The sequence below is a fragment of the Eptesicus fuscus genome, chromosome 4 (genome assembly GCF_027574615.1).
Source record: "Eptesicus fuscus isolate TK198812 chromosome 4, DD_ASM_mEF_20220401, whole genome shotgun sequence".
NCBI classification, from domain to species: Eukaryota; Metazoa; Chordata; class Mammalia; order Chiroptera; family Vespertilionidae; genus Eptesicus; species Eptesicus fuscus.
In genome coordinates this window covers 39,445,789-39,468,056 of record NC_072476.1, presented here as the reverse complement: position 1 = coordinate 39,468,056, position 22,268 = coordinate 39,445,789, and the positions used below count along the sequence as shown (strand labels likewise).

The 22,268-nt window shown below is 42.2% G+C and overlaps 1 protein-coding gene across 3 annotated transcripts in view; it reads left to right on the top strand.

Annotated features, from left to right (window-relative positions):
* The window catches only part of SNX24 (sorting nexin 24), a 154,107-nt gene that overhangs the window by 74,324 nt on the left and 57,515 nt on the right, over positions 1 to 22,268 (top strand). For all 3 annotated transcript variants that reach the window (XM_054714962.1, XM_008141342.3, XM_054714963.1), the window contains exon 2: positions 8,943 to 9,026. In XM_054714962.1, coding sequence (XP_054570937.1) covers positions 8,943 to 9,026 — 84 coding nt within the window. The remainder of the gene's footprint in view (positions 1 to 8,942; positions 9,027 to 22,268) is intronic.

Below are 22,268 nucleotides of genomic sequence, written 5' to 3'. Positions count from 1 at the left end.
GGGCGGTGACTGGGCTCTGTGCGGTGGGCGCCTCCTGTGGGGAGGATTTAAGAAGGACTGAGCTGTGATTGGCTCCTCCAGGAGAGCCGTGGCTTGGTGGGTTGGGCAGATTCTGGAGGAATTGGGGGGCAGGTAGAAGAGTTGCTGAAGCCATGAGCTTGTGATGAGGAGATGCAATCAATCTATAGCGAAGCAGTTTTAGAGAAGAAGGGTGGATTTTGTTGTTGTTGTTCCTCCATAAAACAAGTTATTTCAACCACAAATCCCTCCCTTAAGCCGCCTGTGAGGAAGGCTGTCCCCAAATGCCCACGGGAACCATTCTGCGCTTCCTGCTGGAGACTTTGTCCCCCTCTTCATGGTTGGTAATGATTCGTTCCATTTCAAAGCACCACACCGGGCACCAGGACACTTATTTTCCAGCAAACTGGCACATGGACGTCATTCTATCATTCTGATTTTGGCTCCAAGTTTAGATTTGCCCAAATTAGTAAGTAATGCAGATAAAATTTATTTATTTCTATTCTTTCAAAGCAGGTCATGAAGGAGAATAATAAAGCTCATTTGGTACTTACTTTCCAGAATTCTTAATTGTTTGACATAGTATGTGATTTATTGCCACAGCAACTCAAGTAATCCAAGTATGAACAGTATTCACATTTACAGAAAACCTAAGTCAAACATATGTGCTATTTGAAACTAATAATAATTTTAAAAAACTGTGTTAGCCAACCAACACGTATGACCTGGTGTATTTGAGTGCATTTCCCCCCTCACCCTCAATTGATTGATTGGTTTGGAATCATATAGATACAGTTTAAGAGGAAAAGAAAAAATGGAGACTTTCATAATCAAATAATGAGTCAAGAAGCTGCAGCTGAAATCAATCGGTACTGGGGTTTAAACTGAAAACCTGCAATCCTATAAATACCAGTAAGTTTGTCTTTATCAACAGAGAGATTTAAAATTAAAACAGGTAGCAGGAATCATGTCGTTATCAGGATGTCTATATTACGTCAGGAAAATTCCAACACTACATATACATATATAAAAAAATATGGAGTAGCTTTCAGATCCAGAACTTAGTTGATAAATTTCTGTTTTGTTTTAAGTACCATAATTCTACTAGTAAATAACACCTGTATTCTCTGTTTCTTGATGTCTGAGTCTCAGAAAATTCCTGTTGTTCCTCTACTTGGAAATAGGAATGTAGTTCATTGTACCCCTGTATTCTCTCCTCTCCACACACTTTTTGTTGTGTATATGAGTTTCATTTCATTATTAAAAAATTAACATTATAACTTTTCTGTTTTTTACTTGGTAACTTTAACCACTTTCTTTATCCACCAGTTTTCACCAGTACCCTTTAACTACCAGTTATGTAAAATGAAAAAATTTATACCCCATATACTTCCTTTCACCCAGTTTCTCCCCCATTCATCACCTGTTTTCTGACAGTTATGCCATGATTCTTTACACTGACAAAGTTTAAAATATTTACAGTTTCTTCTGTAAAAATAATGATCTTCAATGCTGTATAGACTGATTCTGAAAACTGGGCATGATAATGTTCCCAATATTATAATTATATGTGAGTACATTTATTTATATTTTCACTAGAGGCCCAGTGCACGAATTCGTGCACGGGTGGGATTCCTCGGGGTGTCCTGCGGGGATCGAGCTGAAACCCGCAGTCCAATGCCGCTGCAGCTCCTACCTGCCAATCCCACTCATCCGTCCCCACTGAGCTTGCTGCCAGCTTGTGCCCAATCAGTCCAGATCAGGAGAGGCTCATGCTGCAGCAGCGCCCTCCAGCCGTAAGCCCTGCGTTGGGCCAAAATCAGCTATCCGACATCTCCCGAGGGGTCCCGGATTGCAAGAGGGTGCTGGCCAGGCCGAGGGACCCCACTAGTGCATGATCAGGGCTGGGGAGGGACTCAGGGCGTGTTCAGTCCAGCCCATCTCGCTCAGTACTGATCGGCCTGTCCCCAACAGCAAGCTAACCTATCTGTTGGAGTGTCTGCCCCCTAGTGGTCAGTGCACATCATAGCGACTGGTCGACCGGTTGACTGTCTGCCCCCTGGTGGTCAGTGCACGTCATAGAGACTGGTCAACAAGTCGACTGCCCTCTGGTGGTCAGTGCACATCATAGCAAGCAGTTGAGCAGCCTTAGTATATCATTAGCATATTATACTTTGATTGGTTGAACAGTCGACTGGTCACCAGACAACCGGACACTTAACATATTGGGCTTTTATTATATAGGATTATATAAGCAAGTATTTGGAACAGCACAGATTTAGTAATTTATATTTTAAAAGTCCCCTGCTCTAGAGAGGTGTGTGCTGTTTGTATAGATCAGTGTTCTGGTTTGAGAGAAACACAGGCTCCAAATGTTGGGGGTAAAGGCCTCATGCCATGCCCCCACCCCCACCCCTGCCAGTGCCCTATGATCCTGCAAACTTACCCCAGCGGACAGAACCTGGCGGAAAATAGATGGAAAAATTTGTCATCACTCTAAAGTGTTTCAGGGTTTCTCCTATTTCGAAGTATTCAGTTTCTCCAATAAATAGGATTATACATAAGGAGTCCTTTCACTGGGAGTCAGTCATGTGCAGTGGTTAAAAGGCAGATTCAGGACCCAAATCACTGGGTTCAAAATGCAGTTTTCCCATGGGCACGTTACTTAATCCATGCCTCAGTTTCCTGACATGTAAAATGGAGGTAATAGTACCTATCTCGTGTGGGATTGTTGGATTATTGTGAGAACGAAATGAATGAGCATTATGAGTAAAGAGCTTAGAGCAGTGCCTGGACTTAACAAGCACTATAAAACTGCTTGTTGTTATTTTTGTTACTATTATTGCTATCATTTGAGAAGAATTACCAAAATACTTTTAAAATAACTATTAAAGATTTAATTCGCTTTTAATTATACATTTTATTTTATACATAATAATTCACATAGAACATATTCTATTAAGTTAAAACATAACCAAAGTATATATGCATTGAATCACTCTTATAAAGCTTGGTTATTTTTAGAGATATTTGATAAATTTGTCATTACACATGTCTTTCTTCTTTTTCTATGTAATATCTCTTTTTCTCTGGCAGCTTACCAGATTTTATTTCTTATTAATTTTAGACAATTTGATTATGATGTACCTTGGTTTTTATTTTGGGGTGTTTTCCTTTCATGTTTCTTGTGCTTGGTATTCTTGGATCTGTTGGTTTTTAGTATCCACCAAATTGGGGAAAATTTTTTATTTCTTCAAATATATTTGTCTTTCTTCCCAACCCCTTACTGTTTAAAGTTGTCCCATGCTGTATTTATCTTGTAGTTTTTTTTCCTTCTGTTTCTTTTAGTTTCTATTGTTAGATTTTCAAGTTCACTAATCTTTTCTTCTGCAGTGTCTAATCTGCTATTAATTTCATCCAGTGTATTTTTAAAATCACAGACATGGTTGATTTTGTCAATAGGACCCAGACCTGTTGTCCGAGTCTTTTTGTTTTTATATTTTTCATGCCTCCATGTAACATGGTCAATCTTTCCTTTGGGTTCTTGAACATAAGAACTTCCGTTGTAGTAATGATTTTAATGCTTTTGTTTACTAATTTTATCATCTGTGTCATTTGAGGATCTGTTTCAAAGGATTGGTTTTTCTTCTCATTATGAGTCATATTTTTCTACTTTTTTTTTATTGGATTCCAGACTCTGTGACTTTTATCTTGTTGGTTGCAGGATATTTTTATATTCCTAAAAATATTCTTGAGCTTTGTTCTGGCATGTGGTTAAATTACTCAGGAACAGTTTGCTCTCTTCAGGTCTTATGTTTAAGCTTTTTTACACTGGACTAAAAGAGCTTTTAGTCTGCAGTTAATTTTGCTTACTACATAGCCAGGTCTCTTCTGAGTAACTAATGCCTCATGAATTATGAGGTTTTCCGCCCTGGCTTTTGGGAATAGGCACTATGCCCAGTTGTCTCTGAGCACTGTGCTTTCTAATCTCTTCCCCAATCCCATGTGCTGCTGAGGATTCACCTGAATACTGCAGAGGAAATTATCTTGGCTTCCCCTCACTCCAGCTTCCAACTCCCTAACTCAGGGGACCTGCAGCCCCTGCCTGGGGTAAACACAGGGCTCACCTTATTTGTTTCCCATCTCTCACTGTCTTCATTTCTTTGTGTCTAATGTCTTGAGAGCCCTTTTTCCCATGTATTTTATCCAGTTTTTAATTTTTTAAAATATTTTTATTGAATTTATTGGGATTACATTAATTAATAAAATTATGTAGGTTTCAAGTGTACAACTCTATAATACATCATCTGTATACTATATTGTGTGTTTACCACCCCAAGTCAAGTCTCCTTCCATCAATACTTATCCCCCCTTTACTTTCTTCTATCTCTCCCCACCCCCTTTTCCCTGTGGTAATTACCATACTGTTTGTTGTCTGTGTATATGAGTTTTGGATGATTTTATTTTTTTGGCTTAATCCTTTCACCTATTTCACCCAGATCCCCTGTCCCCCATACCCCCTGACAGTGGTCAGTCTGTTTTCAGTATCTATGAGACTGTTTCTATTTTTTTACTTTTTTAATTTTGTTCATTAGATTCCACATATCAGTGAAATTACATGGTATTTGTCTTTCTCTGGCTGTCTTATTTCATTTGGTGTAATACCCTCTAGTTTCATTTATGCTGTCACAAAAGGTAAGAGTTCCTTCTGTTTTATAGCTGTGTAGTATTCCATTGTATAAATGTAGCATGGCTTTTTCATCTGCTCATCTACTGGTGGGCACTTGGCCTGCTTCCAAATCTTGTCTATTGTGAATAGTGCTACAATGAACACAGGGCTGCATATCTTTTTTCAAATCAGTGTTTCTGGTTTCTTTGGATATATTCCCAGAAGTGGGATCACTGGGTCAAAAGGCAGTTCCGTTTTTAATTTTTTGAGGAAAGTCCATACTCTCTTCCGCAGTGGTTGCACCTGTTTGCTTTCCCACCAACAGTGCATGAGGGTTCCCTTTCCTCCACATCCTCACCAACATGATGATAGCCATTCTGACAGGTGTGAGCTGATATCTCATTGTGGTTTTCATTTGTGTTCCTCTACTGGTGAGTGGCGTTACGCATACTGTCATATGTCTCTTCGCCATTTGTATGTCTACTTTGGAGAAGTGTCTATTCAGGTCCTTTACCCATTTTTTACTTGGATTGTTTGTTTTTTTGGTGTTGAGTTATATAAGTTCTTCATATATTTTGGACATTAACCCCTTATCAGATGTATTACTGGTGAATATGTTCTTCCATTCAGTGGATTGTCTTTTAATTTTGTTCATGGTTTCCTTTGTCATGCACAATCTTTTTAATTTGTTGTAGCCCCATTGGTTTTTTCTTGTAGCAATATTTTTTCTGCTATAGCTCCTTGGGCAAGGGAAACAAAAGAAAAAAATATTGAGTTTTTTAATTGTTTCAAGTGGGAGGTAAAATCTGTTCTCAGTTACTCCATCTTAGCCAGAAGTGGAAATCACCCTGCCGTCATCTTAACTTAAAAAAAAAAAAAAATGTTTTTTTCAAATAGGAATGAAAACAAATAGCCCTTGTCTACACACTCCCAGTATGAAATTCCAGAGGCAGCCATATTCAACTCCTGTACACTTTTATTCCCTTCAGATTTTGTACCGCTCCCTGCCTCTCTGTTTAGGGAGGCCTTCTCTGACCACCCTGTCTTAAAGGGCACCCTTGTCCAGCTCTGTCCTGTTACTCTGCTGCATTGTTCTTTTTTTAAAAATTTCTTTATTGATTAAGGTATTGCATATGTGTCCTTATCCCCCAGTTGCCCCCTCACCCCCCCCCACTCATGCCCTCCCCCCCCCGTTGTCTGTGTCCATTGGTTAGGCTTATATGCATGCATACAAGTCCTTCACACTCTTCTCATTTCTTGACATCACCAGGTCTGCTCATACGTTTACAGTCGGCCTCCCTCACTAATAGGACGCGCTCTCCCACCTGTTTTGTTCACTGCTGAATACCCAGAGCCTAGAGCAACTCCCTGCACATGGCAGGCCCTCAGGAAATAGCAGTTAAAAAACAAGCGATGGCCAGTCAATGAAAGAAAAATACCACATGATCTCACTCATTTGTGGATAATAAAGAACATTATAAACTGATGAACAAAAAGATAGATACAGAAGCAGAGAAGCATCGAACAGACTCTCAAATTACAGCGGGAAGGTTAGGGAAAGGTGGGGGAGATAAGAGATCAACCGAAGGACTTGTATGCATGCATATAAGCATAACCAATGGACGCAAAACTCTGGGGCGTGAGGGCATGTATGGGAGTGGGGGGTGTGTGGGGGCAATGGTAAGATATGTACACATATAACACCTTAATAAAAAGATGGAAAAACAAAAACAAAAAACAAGCGATGAATGCCAGGTACTGTGCCTGGAGCTTTCCAAACATCTCCTGTGCTGCCCCCTCCGCAGAGGCAGAGGACAACTCAGGGTTTTCCAGGAGAGCAGAGCAGGAGAAGGGTTTCCAGGCAGCAGAGACAACATGGATCAGAGCTCTTAAAAACAAACAAACAAACAAAACAAAATCAGTCTGGCCCTAGCCGGTTTGGGTCAGTGGATAGAGCGTCGGCCTGCAGACTGAAGGGTCCTGAGTTTGATTCCAGTCAAGGGCACATGCCTGGGTTGCAGGCTCGATCCTCAGTAGGTGGTGAGCAGGAGGCAGCCGATCAATGATTCTCTCTCATCATTGATGTTTCTATCTCTCTCTCTCCCTTCCTCTCTGAAATCAATAAATATATATATATATATATATATATATATATTTTTTTTTTTTTAAAAAGTCTGGTATGAAATTCAGGGAAATGAGATTTATTAAATTGACTCTATTTCTTACTTCACATTGTCATGGAAATTCTGATTAATCCGCCTCCTTTCGAAGATGTTCTCTCAGAATTAAAAAAGGGGAGGGGGGGAAGGAACAGTACCAAATTATTATGCATTTTTTAAATAGCAACATAATTAAAATATTAGAATTAAAATTTCTCAACTCCTGTGTACACCCACCCCCCACCTCCACCGCGTGAATTTAGTGATTGTGAAAAGTAACTGTGGAACTTGGTAATGGAACCATCTGGTCGATAGAAGGATGACATTCCGTGAGGCAGCCGCTGTGTCATGCGTCTTATCTGGCCTCCAAGAGGGGGCTCCTTGAGGGGTGACCTAGTGGCTTGAACCTTCCCAAGTCGTCCACTTCCTCCTCCTCTGGGTTCTGCAGCAAACCTGCCAATTAAGGTGGTGGTTTTTGTGTTGAAACCTCAAGTCACTGGACTCGGAACATAACTTCATTTATTTCATGCAGCTCCGCAGATGGAAACAGCTCTCACTGCTCCCACATTGTCCTGATTTAAAGCTGGGACCTGACGCTAGAGAGGAGGCTCTGCATCCTGTTAACCAGGCCCCCAAGTTGAAGCTGCACTTCTTTTGTTTGTGTTTCTCAGGGAGTTTTCTTTATTCCGTTCCTGGCAGGGTCTTTGAAGAAGGATAGTTTTCTTTAGTGAATTAGTAAACAGTTATTTTTGAAAAAATAATGTAGGGATATCTGAGAGTTTGAAGCATATGTGTATGTTTTTAGAAGAAAGTATTTTCACAAATTCACCCAAGGAAAGTATTTTTAGGGGGATTACTTAGAAAAACACAAATGTTAGACTAAAATATTGATAAAGTAGGTAAAAATGTACCTCATTTAAGTAGGCGGTGTTTTTCTTAACTGAGTCATGCAACACAAGATTTTGTTTCTGATTTGAAGAAGCACAAAAATACAAACACATTTTGTCTGATGAGATCATTTTTGGCTTTCCATAAAAAAAAAATCGTATTTACCTATAAGGCAGAAATACAGAGCCAAAGGGGTCTGGGTTAATAATGACAGAATGTGAATTTGTATGTCTAATTATTTTTAAGGATAAGGTAAGCTTGCCTTTACCACTACTCCCTTTCATGTGACCTCAACTTTAGTATTTTTCAGAAGGGCAATTGAAACAGGAAATTAGGCTTACTAAGTAATTGAACAATATTCCCTCATCCCCGTGTTGACAAACACCCGCTCACAAAACTGGAGCCAATGACAAAGTCTTGAAATAGCAGAGCACCTTCTCTGCAGTTCCTGCCCAGCATGCTTCCCCCACCTCAACATTGTGTTTTCATGAGCATTTCACACTACTGCTCATCCCTTGTTCCGGTCTTGACCCACTGACCTGAGAATCAAGAAAATGTCATGTTAGTGCCTACTAATTAGTGCGCACAGAGAGCCTTTGCATCTGGCCTTTCAACCTTCCCGAGGTGGGAGCGCAAGCTGTCACTCGTGTCATGCAGGGAAAATGAACCTTTACCGCGAGCTCCCTGTTTTGCAAACAGCGGAATCACTCCAGCTGAGACTAGAGATGAATATGCAGGTTAGGAAGAAATTAACCTAAAATGCACTAGTGTTTGCATGATTGTCTTATCCGTGACACAGCACCGCCGTCACTGAAACACCCAGGATAGCATGTCGCGGGTCTGCGATTCTTACCAGACTCTCGCTGTGGTATCACACGTTTATTTCAATACCATCATCTGCATTTGGTGAAATAATTTAAAGGAAGGAACATCCTTCGGTTAAAATGTTAAGGTGCATTTTAAGGCATTTAAGTTTCCGTTGTTTCTAGACACGTTTGCGGGGATACTGCAGTTTGTTAGTGAGCATTTGACTCGAGGGCTCATTAATCAGTGCTGTTGGGCCAAGGGTCTCCTGGGCCTTCTGGGTTTTGGGGGATCAGCTACTGTAATTAAAGGGATGAAATATATCATGGTCACAAACTTACCACATCAGACAATTGAGGGTTTCAAACTGGTAGAATTAATCTTTTTTTTTTTTTTTTCCTTAGGTGTTTAAGATAGAAGTGCTAATGAATGGAAGAAAACATTTTGTTGAGAAAAGGTACAGCGAATTTCATGCCTTGCACAAAAAGGTAACTCCCCCCACCCCCTTTTCTCTGTGTGGCAGATGGTATAACGTTAGCACTGCTTTTGGGGTTCCTAAGAGCATTAAGAGTTCTTAAAACAGTATGATATCTTTTATCATGAAGTAAATTTCATTTTAAAATATATTACTTAGTTCTTTACAGGTGTGCTTTCTGAGTGGGTGGGTTTTCTGATAAGAACTTTTGCATGAGCAGATGTGAGATGGCAAGCTGTTTGCAGTGTGCTATGCCAGGGATGGTAGGTTCAGAAAGAATAAAATCCAGACCCTATTTTAGCCATGAAATGTACTTAATGGGCCTTACAAAAGGGAAAGAAGAAAAGCAAAGGACTATTTTATTCTATGGGGAGAAATTTATTAAAATCAACTTATACTTGCATATACCCAGAAAAGATACCTCCCACGTGTGTGTAAGGACTGTTTGGGCAACTTGTGAAAGAGGCTCACTGCCTTTTGTTGAATTGTAAAAGCCACAGAATAGGACTGGCATTTCATTAAAAGTCTGAGATAAAAGAAACAAAAATGTAAAAGGAATAGCTGAGTTTTTGGAGAAATGGTCAGTAAAGAGTAGAAGGGTGAATACTTTCTTATTTTATACCAAAATGTAATGTTTTGCAGATTATAGATTATCATTGGGGTGCTGAAATTACTTTATTAGTAGAAATACCGCACGAAATTGACCAGAAAATCACTGTATATGAGTTATTGCAATTATACTATTTTTCTTTCATACATGCATATTCACATGCATGTATATGTGTGTATGTATTTTTGTATATGTGAATATATACACACACATATGCACACATATGTAAAATGTATGGCATAATTTAATTTCCTCACTTTTGTCACTTAGGTAAGAAGTTAGGTGGGAAGATTTTAAGAAAGAGGCTATTCTTTTAATTGCATTAAACATGTCTTAAATTCCCTGGGATATGGCAGGGCATAAATGATGTGATAATGGTGCTTACTCTGTTTTAAAAAGTTCTTTAACATTTTTTATAATTAAATTTTCCCACTTTTTTTTTTTAAAACAGGAGAATCCCAGGTAGAGTCTTTTTTTTTTTTTTTTTTTTTGAGAATAGGGTCTTGAGTGGAAACTTTAATAGGATATTCTGGAGAAATGAGTGAAACTGTTTCCCTCTGTTTCCTTTAACCAGTTAACTGCCACAATATTTTGAATTTAGTTAAAAAAGACCTGCCGCTTGCGTCTGTAGACACTTATGGCGTACAAATGGTTAAAGAGGAGCTCTCAGTTACCTGTACACTCTTCTACTAGGATTCAATCACATTTAGTTCCCCAGTTAAAACTGTGTTACATCCAAGTTTACTTCCAAAAGAAACAGCACAGGTTCAGCCCTGGTGTTGCCAGCTGACTTCACAAAAGCCTCAACCCAGAGGCAAGAGAAACAAACTTGGACTGTGAGTTTCACGTCCTCCTCAAGAAATTCCGTTTTGTTTACTGTTTTTCAAGGAAACAGATTCTAGAGAGATTTCCACTGGGCAAATCCTGAAATAAGTCCTTACAGTGAGATTAAAAGCAGAGCTCCATCCCCAGCCCAGCTCTGATGACCAGGCAGCCTGTCATGTGTGAGCCTCCCTCCTAACCTCCCAGGTCAGCGCCCAGCTCTCCATGACCCCGACACAGCCCAGCTGACCCCAGGAGATACTCGGGGACCAGCTCCACTGGAGGCACAGCCGGGTGGCTGCCAGGGAGGCCCGCCCCGAGCAGAGGCTGCCCCCGCTTCCTGGAGTGGAGGGTCGCTCACCCTCTTCTCTTCTCTACTACAGTTTATTTTCTTCTGCGGAAGACAACCCTTTCCCAGTGATTGTAGGCAGTTCTTAGGTACGAACAGACAGAAAAAACCCAGGTTTTCTAGGACTTCTCAATTTTTACAATTCTGTTAATTATTTTAGCTATTCTTATATCAGTAGGCCTAGTAGAGTTAAGAGAATACAAATTCTCAGATCTCTCAAATTTGCATGTTTCTAGCAGCTTTGTTAAAACATCCTCACAAGGACACAGAGAAAAAAAATAGCTTTTTGGAGCAGACTTTTAATTGAGAGACTCTCTCTAATCATATTTACTACAGAGCAGAAAGCAGCTGCTGGAAGGCTCCACTGTATTTGTAGGAGATTTGGCAAAAAAGTAACTACGAAAGTACAGAGAATGGTAGGGTTAAAACAAGCCTGTAATCTTGACTGTAAAATTGTGTTAAGAAGGATTGAAATGGGCAAAAAATTAGAATATACAGGCTTTACTGATTATTGCTGCCAGATTACATAACTCTATACTTTTGTTAGATTTTTGGTACCCCAATTCCCATATTTGAGTTTTGTGATGCGCTTTGAATGTTATGTTTTTACATTAAGTATTTTCCCTTTAAATGTAGTTAAATTTATTTTCATTTAAATTAAAAAAAAATTCAACTATTTCTGCAGTGGATGCAATTTGTTCTCTTGCCAGTCTCCTGATTTTTCTCACACTTTACAGTGTATTTATCACATGTTAAAAAAGGTGTTTAGCCAATGACTCCAAGTTAATCCTATCTAATAAAAGAGTAATATGCAAATTGACCATCACTCCAACACACAAGATGGCTGCCCCCATGTGGTCAAAGATGGCTGTCCCCATGTGGACACAAGATGGCCACCACAAGATGGCCAGCAGGGAGGGCATTTGGGAGGGACCAGGCCTGCAAGGGAGGGCAGTTGTGGGCGATCAGGCCAGGAGGGTAGAGCAGTTGGGGGGGACCAGGCCTGCAAGGGAGGGCAGTTGGGGGCGATCAAGCCTGCAGGGGAGGGCAGTTAGGAGTGACCAGGCCAGCAGAGGAGGGAAGTTGGGGGAGACCGGGCCTGCAGGGAAGGGCAGTTGAGGGGGACCAGGCCTGCAGGGGAGGGCAGTTGAGGGGGACCAAGCCTTCAGGGGAGGGCAGTTAGGGGTGACCAAGCCGTCAGGGGAGGGCAGTTAGGGGCAATCAGGCTGGTAGGGGAGCAGTTGGGCATCAATCAGGCTGGCAGGGGAGTCATTAGGAGGTGGTCAGGCTGGCAGGCAGAAGCGGTTAGGGGCAATCAGGAAGGCAGGCAGGCAAGCAGTTGGGAGCCAGCAGTCCTGGATTGTGAGAGGGATGTCCGACTGCCCATTTAGGCCCAATCCTGTTGGGATCGGGCCTAAACGGGCAGTCAAGACATCCCCCAAGGGGTCCCAGATTGGAGAGGGTGCAGGCTGGTCTGAGGGACACCCCCCCCCGTGCACAAATTTCATGCACCGGGCCTCTAGTTCTAAAATAATATGGGAGCTATTAACCAGTGCTGTGCATCTGTATAATAATAGATGCATGGCTCTTCTCCATGTACCACAAACACACAGAAATGCCTCCTGGCTTATTGTCAGGCTAATTTTGGGGCAGAAAGTTATTGCCTATTTGACAGTTCATCTGGTTGTCTGAAGAAAGCTCTTAATGATTATTATTTCTTCCAAACTTTTGTAATTGTCAGTATTAAAATATGAAAACAATATCCTAATCATTTACACTTTTCTTAGGATTTCTTTTGAACTTTTTTGAAAAATTCAGGAGGTTTTGGTTTTTGTTTTCCTATGTGCATAATTTTCTTCCCCTCAAGTAATTTAGGTTTACAAAGCTAGATCTTGCAGAAAATATGGGGGTTGGAGAAATAAACCATTGTTACCCACACATATTTCTACTCTCCTAATACAATTCTTATTTTCCTTCTTTTCTTGCATTTTTTAGTAAAACAAATACTGCTGCACTAACCATGGTCCCACGTGGTGGTAACGATGGTCTAGAAATGCAGGGTGCTGGCTCCGGAAGCAGAATGTTCCCCAGCCGGCCTTTACCTCCCCTCACTCTTCAAGTCCTTGGAACAAGTCATGTGATCTTTCGGTGCCTCAAGTTCCCCATTTTTAGTACGGGACTAATTAGAGTACTAACTTCATTGACTTGTGTTACAGACTAAAATGATATCATGCATATTGCACGGTAAACTTCCAATAATTGATATTCTTCCTTGCCTATAATTCTCCCCATCCCCATATTCAGGAGTGTGTCCTTAAGCTAAATTACTGCAGGAAGCATTTTCTGTCAAAGAATATGGATATGTTTGCAGCTGCTGATATATATTGTCAAATTACTTTCTTCCAAAATGGTCTAGCAGATTTATAACACAACCAGCAAGTGTGAAAGTAGCACAGCATCTAATCAGCTTTGAATGTTACCCCCCAAAATGATATTTGTTTATTCAGCAAGCAATCTTTGTTGCCCTGTTGCTGTTTTAATTGGTATTTCCCAAGTTTGTTTATGATTCTAGACCTTCTTTTTGGAATTCTATTTACCTGCTTTCCCGTTTATCTGCAGGGGTCTCAGTTGTTTTTGCTCGTTCGTTTGTATGTCCTGTTAATAAAATATTAGCCATTTGCTGAAGGTATTTTTCACCAGGGACCTTTTTATTTTGGCTATGATATTTATTTTAATTTACAAGTTATTTAAATTTTTATGTTGTCTAATATGTCAGTTTTCACCCCTTCAGATTTTAAATAAGATTCGTTGTTTCTTCCAGAGCTATGATGAGCATTTGACTTCATTTCCTTTTAGTTTTTCTTGATTGGTGTTTTTCACAGTGTGAACTTTGGATCACCTGAATCAGAGCAGTGTTTACTGAAGTGCAGAATCTGGGTATCGCCCAGACTCGCTGAATCAGCCTTTGTGATGGAGCCCAGGAACCTGCATGTTAAACCAGCCTTCCAGATAATCTTCATGCCTATCAACATTTGAGAATTCCTCTGGTGCGGTTATATTTTTAGAGGTTTCTGTTAGACACAACCCTCGTACCCTCCCTCCATCACAGCACTGAAGCCACAAAGTTTGAAACCTTGGAGGTCTTTCATACCTTTTTCTTACCTTCCGTATCCAGAGTGTCATTAAGTCCTATTGGTTCATTCTTCCAAATTTCTGTTATATGCACCATTTCATGTTTCACTTATATGCTTACCATCCTAAAACAGAGTCTTACTATTTTATGTGAGTATTTCTTTAACTGTTTTTGATCCTTGTCTTCTTATTCATTCTTTGCTGCAGATCAGTTTTCCTAAAACACTGTCTTCATCTTCATTCTTGGGTTCAAATATATTTAAGTGGGTCTGTGTTGTCTCCTAAATCATGGACAATAACCCTTGAGGCCAATAATCTTCAACCCTGTGTTAGTGTCCTGTTACTGCTGTAATAAATCACCACAGACTTTGCTTTAAAACATACGTTTATTTTCTTACTCCAAGTGTGTCAGCAGGGCTTCATTCCTTCTGAAAGCTCTAGGGGAGAATCGGTGTCCTTGCCTTCCCAGCGTCTAGAGGCTGCCCACATTCCTTGGCTCGTGGACCCTTCTCCATCTTCAAAGCCAGCAGTATCATCACTCCAACTTCTGCTTCCATCATCACATCTCCTCTGTCTTTGACATTTCTGCCTCCCATTGAGATTACATTGGACCCACCTGGGTATCCAGGATAATCTTCCCATGTGCAGATGCTTGATATAATCACATCTACAAAGCACCTTTTGCCAGGAAGGTAATGCATCCACAGGTTCCAAGGATTAGGACATAGACATCTTAAGGGGGGGGGGGGGGCGCATTCTTTTATTTACCACAAACCCCTAGGCCAGCCTTACTTCTCTCTGCTTCACCTATGAAAACATCAATGGCAGTCCCCTTCTACCCTCCACCCCCGCCCTGCCCCATATGTGAACATCACCGTTTCCTTTGCCATGCTGGATGTCCTTCCCTTTGTGTTCACATGTATTCACATCAAACTAAAACTTTTCAGGTTCTCCTTCTTCCCTGTGAGTTTCTTTTATTCCCTAGTCTCGTTGTCCATAGACTTGTTTCCATTTAGAATATAGATTTCTATAAATTAAAAACATATCAGAGATGATTAAAACTTAGTTGTCCCCAAGTTTTTCTAGCTAGAAGATACATTTTTTTAAAGGTAGGGCTCACCCTGACTGGTGTGACTCAGTTGGTTCGAGCATCATCCTGTTCACCAAAAGGTTGTGGGTTCAATTCCCGGTCAGGGCACATACCAAGTTGCAGATTCCATCCCTGGTTGGGGGCAGTATGGAAGGCAACTGATTGATGTTTCTCTCTCACATCAATGTTGCGTTCTCTCTTTCTCTCTCTCCCTTCCTCTCTCTAAAATCAAGAAAAATAAATAATAAAATAAAATTATTTTTAAAAATAAGTAAATAAAATAAAAGTAGGACCCATGTCTTATCTTTTGTATCTTCCTCACCGCCTATTAGTGTTGGGCACATATTAGTCATTAAATAAGTATTTGGCAAATGGGATATTGGAGAACATCACCGCGCATATTTATGACTCACGGGAGGAATGTTTTATTGACGAGAACACTTTTTTTGTGGGAGTTTAGTTCACTGTAACTTTAATTCCAGGGTACACTTGTGCTTCCTTTTGTAGTTCTGCTAGTTAAGATGGGAAGACACCACCACACTGAAACCAGAACAAACCCCTACCCTAGTCTTCTCATTCATGTTTAGCATCGTATTCTTAAAAAAAAAAAAAGTTATAGGGTGCTCTCCCTATAGCCCAGCCCTGGCTGTGAGGACAGCGTGAGCCTTAACCTTTTTCCATGGCCCACAACTCCCGCTCAGGCCCCACCACAGCCAAGTGCCTCACCACTTTCCAGGTGGGCCTTGAAAACAGCGTCTCCTCCCTAGGTCCGTAGCCCGGTGTAGAGAGACAAACCTTCGCAAGCTCTGAGCAGACTTCACATCCTTTCAGTGGTTTCCTGTCATTTGCAGCCCACCCTTTTATTCATAGGGGCTTCGGGGAAATACAGTGCTGGTTCGCTCCTGGATTAACTCTCCTCATTCCTGTTATTGTCTGCCTTTGGCTCTGGTAAAATATTGCATCCTCTTATTTCATTTAATGGATGACATATTTCAAAGAACCAAAAACCTGCCATCTGGGGTTAAACCAGAACCCGTAGTAGTGTCTCTAAAGGGAACCTTGAGGATATAGGGGTGACAATATGGAGTAAAAGATTGAATTTTTACCCCAAATGTCCCTCATTCTTTCTTGAACTTTATTTTTCTTTTCATATTCTTCTTTATGTGCTTGGGGAAACTATTTGTGCTCCTTTTTGTGGAAAAACGGGTACTACGGTCAGTGCATATGCGGCGGGATGTGCAGAGCAAGTTCTAACACTGCAAAAGGGAAAGGGGTGGTCACGCAGGCGAAGGGGCCTGTGCTTGTGGTATCGTGGGATCTGCTGGCCATCCGGGGGGATCAGGAAGGCCGTCTGCTGGACGCAGCGTGGCCAGGACAGTTCATCATCGCAAGGAGTGGCAGGGGTTATTTATCTTGTGAGCAGCTGAGCCCTACTGGAAACGGATCGTCTCAGGTTTGTCTCTCCTCATCTAGAGCAATTCATTACTCAGCTGCAAATGCTGTCACAGCCCCCAGCAGCTGTGATGATCGGCTTTCTCAGTACTCCTGACATAAAGAAAAAGAAAACATGTTTTCAGTGCTCTATCTTCACGATTAAAAAAAAAAAAAGGGAGAGAGACAGATAATGGAGTTGATTTTCTCTTCTGCACTAAAAGAAATATTGTGCTTCATGAGTTAAAGGGACTTTATGTTTACATCGAAACCTACAAAGCTGATTTCCACAGAATAACTTAGCATTTTTCTTCTCTTGTTTTTGTTTGAGAGATACCTCAAATAGTGTAGAGACGTGATATGCATTCTCTGACAAGCAAAAATTCCTTTCCTTCTCCTCTCTTTCTCTCTCCTCAATATTGGAGCAGTCTCCGTCGATACATAGCATGTATTTGCCATTTAACAAAATAAAACTTGCCTTTGACCCCATGCTTCCCTCCCTGGTTCGCCCCCTTGCTCTCCTCTCTTAGTATCATTTCTTGAAAGAGGGGCCTACCCTCTGCGTCCTACTCTTTTTACCCAATGGTTTTGACTTTCCAGCATCAGCCACACAGTCTGATCATTCCTCCCAGGAACATTATCCTGACTCAGCGTACTGTTCCACCCTTCCCTCCTCACCACTGGCCCTGCTCCCCTGCCCTGCCCCTCAGAGTTGGATGTCTCCTGCTCACGTGGGATTCGATTTGGCTGCAAGTGACTCTAGAGACAAAATAAGGGTGACATTAACAGACACACCTTTATTTTCCTCTCACATAATGTCTGGGGCTGGTGTGGCAGTTTCATGATCATCAGGGACCCAGGATCCTGTGGCTTTGCCATTCTCAATATGAGGCAAAGGTTGAAGGTGACTGCTCCAGGTCTAGCCATTACATGGGCAATTCAGCCAGTAGGAAGAAGGAGAGTCCTTCCCTTTAAGACCACTTCCTGAAGGCTACAATACGTGTCTATTTACCTGCCTTTGACCAGAATTCAGTCAGAGGGCCACACCTAGCTTCAAGGGAGATTGGGAAATGTGTTCTTTATTCTGGGTGGTCATGTACCCAGCTGAAAATTAGGAGCTCTGTTCTGTAGGAGAGCGGGGCAGTGGATTGGGGGAGAGAACTAGTGTTCTCTGCCACTTATCCGAACCTGACATCCTGCCACCAACAGGCAGGTCACCCAAAATATGACTGCCAAGTGCGGTCAAAAACCTTAAAACAGTGAAGGTCTTGGAGCCATTCTGATCACCTCTGCTTTCCACATCCTCCCGCGGCCTTCTTCTCCCACCCAAAGCCAGGACATAGTTCAGTTCACCATCATCTCTCACCTGGACTTCTGCAGGAGCTTCTGACGGGTCTCCTTGCTTTGACTCCAGCCCCCTCCTAGTCCATCTTGCTGGTAGAATCTTGCATGGTCTCTTAAAGTAAAAATTGCAGCAAGCCATTCCCTTTCTCAAGAAATTCCATTTGCTTCCCATTTAAAATGATATGCAATTTCCCGCCTTAGCTTCCACGGCCCTACAGAGTCGGAGGCTGCCTCTCTCTGAACCTGTCTCCTCCTTTCTGTGTGTTGAACACCAGGCTTGGTCCTCCTTTCCCATTGCTCTGTCTTTGCCATACATTCCTTCTCCAGCTCCTTACCTGGCTCCCTCGCAGCATGAATCAGGTCACAGACGTTCCCACCTCTCACAGGCCTTCCCCAGCTGCCCCCAACACACACACCCTGCTGTTACTCTCGGCCCTCACCCTGTTTTAGTAACTTGTTTATTTCTTATTGTCTGTTTCCTGGTATGTAAGCCCCATGAAGGCAGGAGTGTCTCTAGCACCGGAATAACACCTGAAAGTGGAGTGTCTTCTGTTGCATGACCTTCAGGGAATCTTTGCTTTCCCTGGGAATTATTATTTTTAAATGTTTTAAATATATATTTTTATTTATTTAGGGAGGAAGGAAGTGGGAGAGAGAGATAGAAACATCAATGATGAGAATCATTGATTGGCTGCCTCCTGCATGTCCCCTACTGGGCATCAAGCCCACAACCCGGGTATGTGCCCTTGACCAGACTCGAACCTGGGACCCTTCAGTCTGCTGGCTGACGCTCTATCCACTGAACCAAACCAGCTAGGGCTATTTTTAAATGTTTTTATTGATCTTTAGAGAGAGAAGAAGGGAGAGGGATAGAGAAATAGAAACATCTATGAGAGAGGAACTTCATCGATCAGCTGCCTCCTACATGCCCCCTCCTGGGGATTGAGCCCACAACCCCGGCATGTGCCCTGACCAGGGATTGAACCTATGACCTCATGGTTCCTGGGTCAGTGTTCAACCTCTGAGCCACACCAGCCAGGCGCTAGCAATTATTTTTTTTGATAGACAAAAGAATAATGTATTTTATCCTAAAATTTACCCATTCTCTCCATACTCTCTACTGCATGAAATCAACTCTTTTCCGGGAGGCTCCTCTCTCCAAGCCCTCTGACCCTTTGCTCCAACATAGACTGGTGGTTCTCCGGGCCGCTGGGCTCAGCTGACCTTGGAGTTCCCTTCTCCACGCTGATGGGACAGAGCTCCAGGCCAAATCCTATTTTTCCTCTTTCTTGCATTTATCCTCAGTTTTCCAGAATTACATGCTCAACTTTATGTAAAAGGAGACATGGAAGGTAAATTTTTCGAGTCCTTGAATGTCTGAAATGCATGTGGTCTCTCACGCTTGATTAATGGTGCGGCTGGTTCCAGAAATCCATTTTCAAATTAGATCTTTGAAGCATTCATTGTCTAGCATTCACTGCAACTGATGAGAAGTCAGTTGCCAATGCAGTTCTGCTTTCTTTGTTTACCACCTGATCTTTTTCTGTTAGTAAGTGTGGGTCTGTTTTTATGTATTATGCTTGCACTCAATGGATTTTTAATCTGAAGGCGTACATAAATCATAAAAAATTTTATTCTTTGAGGAGTTTTTCTTATTCTAATGTGAGGCTTATTAATTTTATATTGTTTCCTGGATTAATTCTATATGTGTTTTATCTTTTTTTAAATTTAATAAGTCTTTATTGTTCAGATTATTACAATTGTTCTTCTTTTTTCCCCCCGATAGCTCCCCTCCACCCGGTTCCCACCCCACCCTCTGCCTTACCTCCCCCCCCCACTGTCCTCATCCATAGGTGTATGATTTTTGTCCAGTCTCTTCCCGCACCCCCCACACCCTTTTCCCCCTGAGAATTGTCAGTCCACTCCCTTTCTATGCCCCTGATTCTATTTTATTCACCAGATTATTCTGTTCATCAGATTTTTATTCACTTGATTTTTAGATTCACTTGTTGATATATATGTATTTGTTGTTCATAATTTTTATCTTTACCTTTTTCTTCTTCTTCCTCTTCTTACAGAATACCTTTCAGCATTTCATATAATACTGGTTTGGTGGTGATGAACTCCTTTAGCTTTTTCTTGTCTGTGAAGCTCTTTATCTGCCCTTCCATTCTGAATGATAGCTTTGCTGGGTAGAGTAGTCTTGGTTGTAGGTTCTTGCTATTCATCACTTTGAATATTTCTTGCCACTCCCATCTGGCCTGCATAGTTTCTGTTGAGAAATTAGCTGATAATCGTATGGGTGCTCCCTTGTAGGTAACTAACTGTTTTTCTCTTGCTGCTTGTAAAATTCTCTCTTTGTCTTTTGCCCTTGGCATTTTAATTATGATGTGTCTTGGTGTGGTCCTCTTTGGATTCCTTTTGTTTGGTGTTCTGTGTGCTTCCTGGACTTGTAAGAATATTTCTTTCATCAGGTGGGGGAAGTTTTTGTTCATTATTTCTTCAAATAGGTTTTCATCATCTTGCTCTCTCTCTTCTTCTGGCACCCCCATAATTCTGATGTTGGTACGCTTGAAGTTGTCCCAGAGGCTTCTTACACTATCTTCAACTTTCTGAATTCTCTTCTCTTCTTGCTTCTCTGGAGGAGTGTCCTTTGCCTCTTTGTATTCCAAATCTTTGAGTTGATTCTTGCGATCCTCTAGTCTGCTGTTGGGTCTCTGTATAATATTTTTTATTTCATTCAGTGTATGTTTAATTTCTAGTTGGTCCTTTTCCATATCCTCGAGGGTCTCATTGAATTTATCAGCCTTTTCCATGAAATTCTTGAAAAACCTTATAACTGTGGTTTTGAACTCTATGTCCATTCATTTGTTCTCCTCCATTTCTTTCGTTTGGGATCTGTTTCCTTGCCTCCTCATTTTCGCTGCTTCCCTGAGTTGGTAGGGTAGCTTTGTGTACTAGGTGTCCTATTGGTTCAACGGGTCAGCCTCCCAGTTACCTGAGGTGGACACTCTTGGTGTACCCCTTTGTGTACTGTGTGTCCCCCAGCAGGAGCTACAGCAAGAACTAGTTTTCTCCTCCTTTGCTTGGGCAGTTTTGGAGCAGTCTGACTGGAGCTGCAGTTAATTTGGTTAAGCTGCCACAGAACAGGCCATTTATATGCAAAAGCTGCTGTGTGGAGCCTGGGCAGGTTTGTAGAATGTGCAGGGCGGGGTCTCAGGGCAGGGCGGGGTCTCAGGGCGTCACTAGGCTAGGGCGTGGCAAACAGCGATGGCTGCTGTGAGCCCTCTCTGCCTTTCTGTGTTTCCAAGTCCCTGCGTCCCACGCTCCAGCGCAGTAAACACTGATTGCTGGGCGCACCTCTGCAAAAAAGTCACTCTCACTTTCCGACCCGATGGCCGAGAATCCAGCTTCTCCCTGTATGCGTCTGGGTCTCCCGCGTGTCCCCAGAAACTGGAGTTCAGAGTGATCGGGAGCTTGTCTCCCTGCGGCTTGAAGAAAAGCCGCGCGCCCAGTCGCCCGCCAACAACCCGCTTCGCGCGCCTCCGTACCTCAGCTTTTCAGCGTTTGTGCTCCTTTCTCTCCTTAGTTGTAAATCTGCCACTCAGCCAGCTTTCCCGTGGTTCTGGGTGGTAGACGTTTTGTCTTTTAGTTGTATTTTTGAAATTGTTGTGCGAGGCAGCAGTTCAGTTGTTTAACTTTGCCGCCATCTTGGTTCTCTGTAGTTAAGTCTTGATTGTTGTTGGTATCACTGGGAGGAATTGACCTCCAGGCCAATTGGCTGTGAGGATCAGCTGTGTCTACACTGGGAGAACTTCTGTGCTGGAGACACCCTTATGAGACAAGACTTGCAAAATTGCAAAAGCCTCTGTGCTCAGCTTGGATGGGGCGGAGTCTCAGGGCGGAGCAGACAGCCTTGGCTTCCCGTCAGCCCTGCCCTATGAGGCCCCTGGGTCTCAGTGTCCCTCGGTAATCGCTGCAAGCACCTCTGAGAGAAAGCTGCCCTCGAGTTTCGCCCGTTGCCAGACAGTCCAGTTTCTCTCCGAATGAGTCTGGGTTCCCAGAAACTCGCCCAGAACTGGAGTTCAGCACAGTCGGGGGCTTCTGTCTCCCTCCCACTTTAGAAAGCCAGCCGCACACTCAGCCGCCCGTGCACTCAGCCGCCTGTCCTCTCCGTGCGCGCGTCTCCGTACCTCAGCCTTTTGCAGCTCCTCTGAGTCTCAATGTGCTTTCCTCTTTCCTTCTAGCTGTAGAATTTCCACTCAGCCAGCTTTCCCGTGGTTCTGGATGGTGTCCGTTTTGTCTTTTAGTTGTAGTTTTGATATTGTTGTGCGAGGCAGCAGTTTAGGTGTTTACCTATGCCACCATCTTGGTTTCTCCTCTGTGTTTTATCTTTTCACCTGCCTTTTCTCTCATTTTGTTTACGCTATAGTACTTTGAGAGACTTTTATATTCTACCTCTTTTCATTTTTTTTAT